At 38.5% G+C, this 3,439-nt stretch overlaps 1 protein-coding gene across 1 annotated transcript in view; it reads right to left on the reverse strand.

Moving 5' to 3' along the window:
- The window catches only part of LOC105534700 (cytochrome P450 2C9-like), a gene marked incomplete at its 5' end in the record, with an annotated part of 58,392 nt that extends 55,507 nt beyond the window's left edge, over nucleotides 1-2,885 (reverse strand). Inside the window, 2 exons of the mRNA XM_011973493.1 lie at nucleotides 2,401-2,550; nucleotides 2,723-2,885. Of these exons, the coding sequence (XP_011828883.1) occupies nucleotides 2,401-2,550; nucleotides 2,723-2,885 (313 nt within the window). The remainder of the gene's footprint in view (nucleotides 1-2,400; nucleotides 2,551-2,722) is intronic.
- Between the last annotated feature and the right edge of the window lie 554 nt (nucleotides 2,886-3,439).

Here is a 3,439-nt window from a genome sequence, read left to right on the forward strand (position 1 = left end):
TTGTCCACTTTTTGATGGGGATATTTCTTTTTTTCTTGTAAGTTTGTTTAAGTTCCTTGTGGATGCTGGATATTAGCCCTTTGTCAGATGGATAGATTGCAAATAATTTCTCCCATTCTGTAGGTTGCCTGTTCACTCTGATGATAGTTTCTTTTGCTGTGCAGAAGCTCTTTACTTAATTAGATCCCATTTGTCAATTTTGGCTTTTGCTGCCATTGCTTTCGGTATTTTAGTCACAAACTCTTTGCCCATGCCTATGTCCTGAATGATATTGCTTAGGTTTTCTTCTTGGGTTTTTATGGTTTTAGGTTTTATGCTTAAGTCTTTAATCCATCTTGAATTAATTTTTGTATAAGGTGTAAGGAAGGGGTCCAACTTCTGTTTTCTGCACATGGCTAGCCAGTTTTACCAACACCATTTATTAAATAGGGAATCTTTTCCCCATTGCTTGTTTTTGTCAGGTTTGTCAAAGATCAGATGATTGTGGATGTGTGGTGGTATTTCTGAGGCCTCTGTTCTGTTCCATTGGACTATATATCTGTTTTGGTATCAGTACCATGGTGTTTTGGTTCCTGTAACCTTGTAGTATTGTTTGAAGTCAGGTAGAATGATGCCTCCAGCTTTGTTCTTTTTGCTTACAATTGTCTTGGCTATACAGGCTCTTTTTGGCTTCATAAAGAATTAAAAGTAGTCTTTTCTAGTTCTGTGAAGAAAGTCTATGATAACCTGATAGGTATATCATTGAATCTATGAATTACTTTGGGCAGTATGACCATTTTCACAATATTAATTCTTCCTATTCATGAGCATAGAATTTTTTTCCATTTGTATCATCTCTTTATTTCCTTGAAGAGTGGTTTGTAGTTCTCCTTGAAGAGGTCCTTCACATCCCTAGGAAATGGTATTCCTAGGCATTTCATTCTCTTTGTAGCAATTGTGAATGGGAATTCACTCATGATTTGGCTCTCTGCTTGTCTATTATTGGTGTATAGAAATGCTTGTGATTTTTGCACATTGATTTTGTATCCTGAGACTTTGCTGAAGTTGCTTATCAGCTTAAAGAGTTTTGGGCCTGAGATGATGGGGTTTATAAATATACAATCATGTCACCTGCAAACAGAGACAATTTGACTTCTTATCTTCCCATTTGAACACCCTCTTGCCTGATTGCTCTGTTCAGAACTTCCAATACTATGTTGAATAGTAGTGGTGAGAGAGGGCAACCTTGTCTTGCACTGGTTTTCACAGGGGAATGCTTCCAGCTTTTGCCCTTTCAATATGATATTGGCTATGGGTTTGTCATAAATAACTCTTATTATTTTGAGATATTAAACTTTATATTTAAAGAGCTCCCAAATTCACATCTATGGGCCCTAAATAGGGACTTTAATCAATTGCACTCTGAATGGCCAGACATCGAACAGCTGGAAATCTGTTAGTTTGTTGTGTCATTCACAGATAAATCTGATTTTCAGTCTTTCACTTCATTTAGAAAACAGAATTTAAAAATAAAGTAATTTGGTATTGAGGGTGATAAACAGACACTTTGTAAAACTTCATAGATGAGTGGAGATGGCAGTGGAAAAAAATAATTACCACAAATTTCTAAGCCAAAATTTCATAAATATGGTGGGAAAAAGATAAGCAAAACTGAAACAGAGCCAAATTATACTTAGGGAAAACAGATTACAGAGTCACTACTAATAATTAAAATCTATTTAAATAAATCGTTTTCTAAATTGACATTTGTGTATTTCACAGAATTATGCTACAGCATATATTTACTGAAAATATATAAATCAACAGTAACAAGAAATAATTAACACTATTTTTAAAATAATGCCATGTTTACAGAAAAATAATAATTGATGAGAACTGCACTAAGATATGCCTAAGCAAGCATGGGCCTAAAAGAAATCCAGACAAGTCAGTGAGGCTGATCATACAAACACAGTTCAATTAAATAAAAGCACATGCCATTTGGTTCATGCCCCATTGAGGCATGATAGGGCCATTCCCACCATGTCCATTTGCCAAGTATTCTCTGGTGACATGATCTGGAATAGGTAATGGGAAAAATACTGCTCTTTAACTCTTTCAAAAAATGAACTCAAAACCTGTATTCATGATTTCTTATTTGAAAGCAAAGAAGCAAAGTTCAGGAGAATATAGGATTAAATAAACCTTTTATACCCACAGTCTATGCACAATCATGCCTGTACACACACAGTACAAATATGTGCAAATTCCCTTGGCTCTCAGCTTCAAACCCCCACTTCACATGAGCTAACAACCAGGACTCATAATGAAAGATATGGCCACACCTGAAATGTTTCCAAGAATGTCAGTAGAGAAAATAGTAGTCCAGTAAGGTCAGTGATACAGAGTAGGTTCACCCACCCTTGGTTTTTCTCAACTCCTCCACAAGGCAGCGAGCTTCCTCTTGAACACGATCCTCAATGCTCCTCTTCCCCATCCCAAAATTCCGCAGAGTCATGAGGGAGAAACGCCGGATCTCCTTCCATCTCTTTCCATTGCTGAAAACGAGTCCTAACAAGAAGAGAAACAGAAACTAGGAGGGAGATCCCAGGCAAGAAAGAGGGAGTTAACAATGGGCAGCCATGTGGATGTGCCAAGCTCTGCCTGAGAAGCTCTGCAAGTTTCTGTTTTCCATCCTTCCCATCCCCAAGATGGATGCTGAAACAGGCACATGCACACCTACCAAATCTTCTATTAGCTCTTTCAACCAGTGGGAAATGGCCTCTTCCAGAAAATTCCTCTCCAAGATCAATCAGGGCTTCCTTCATCGCTTCATATCCATGCAGCACCACCATGCGTTCCAGGCCAAAATACAGAGTGAACACAGGGCCATAGACTTTTGAGAGCTAGGAAAGTAGATATAGATAACAGCAAAGGAAGTAACTATTTCATCTGTTTACTAAGCCTCACTTAGAATGATATTTTCATTGTATTTGTATGCTTTCATTAAGCCACATAGGCTTCAGATATTTCTGAATTTTACATATAAACATGATGATGATTATACTCACCACTGAGATGGCCTATGATGTTCCAGGCAATGCTCAGACAATTGCTACACAGATTACAATTAATCCTCACATCAACATATTCAGCAGGTCTATTTACTCTATTTTAAACAAATGGCCAGGTGTCGTGGCTCACACCTGTAATTTCAACAATTTGGGAGGCCGAGGCAGGTGAATCACAAGGTCAGGAGTTCAAGACCAGCCTGGCCAATGTGGTGAAACCGCTTATCTACTGAAAATACAAAAATTAGCTGGGCATGGTGGCACCTGCCTGTAATGCCAGCTACTTTGGGGCCTGAGGCAGGAGAATTGCTTGAATGGCGACCCAGGAGATGGAGGTTGCAGTGAGCTGAGATCATGCCACTGCACTCCAGCCAGAGCTATAGAGCAAG

Source organism: Mandrillus leucophaeus, unplaced genomic scaffold (genome assembly GCF_000951045.1).
Source record: "Mandrillus leucophaeus isolate KB7577 unplaced genomic scaffold, Mleu.le_1.0 Scaffold1389, whole genome shotgun sequence".
NCBI classification, from domain to species: domain Eukaryota; kingdom Metazoa; phylum Chordata; class Mammalia; order Primates; family Cercopithecidae; genus Mandrillus; species Mandrillus leucophaeus.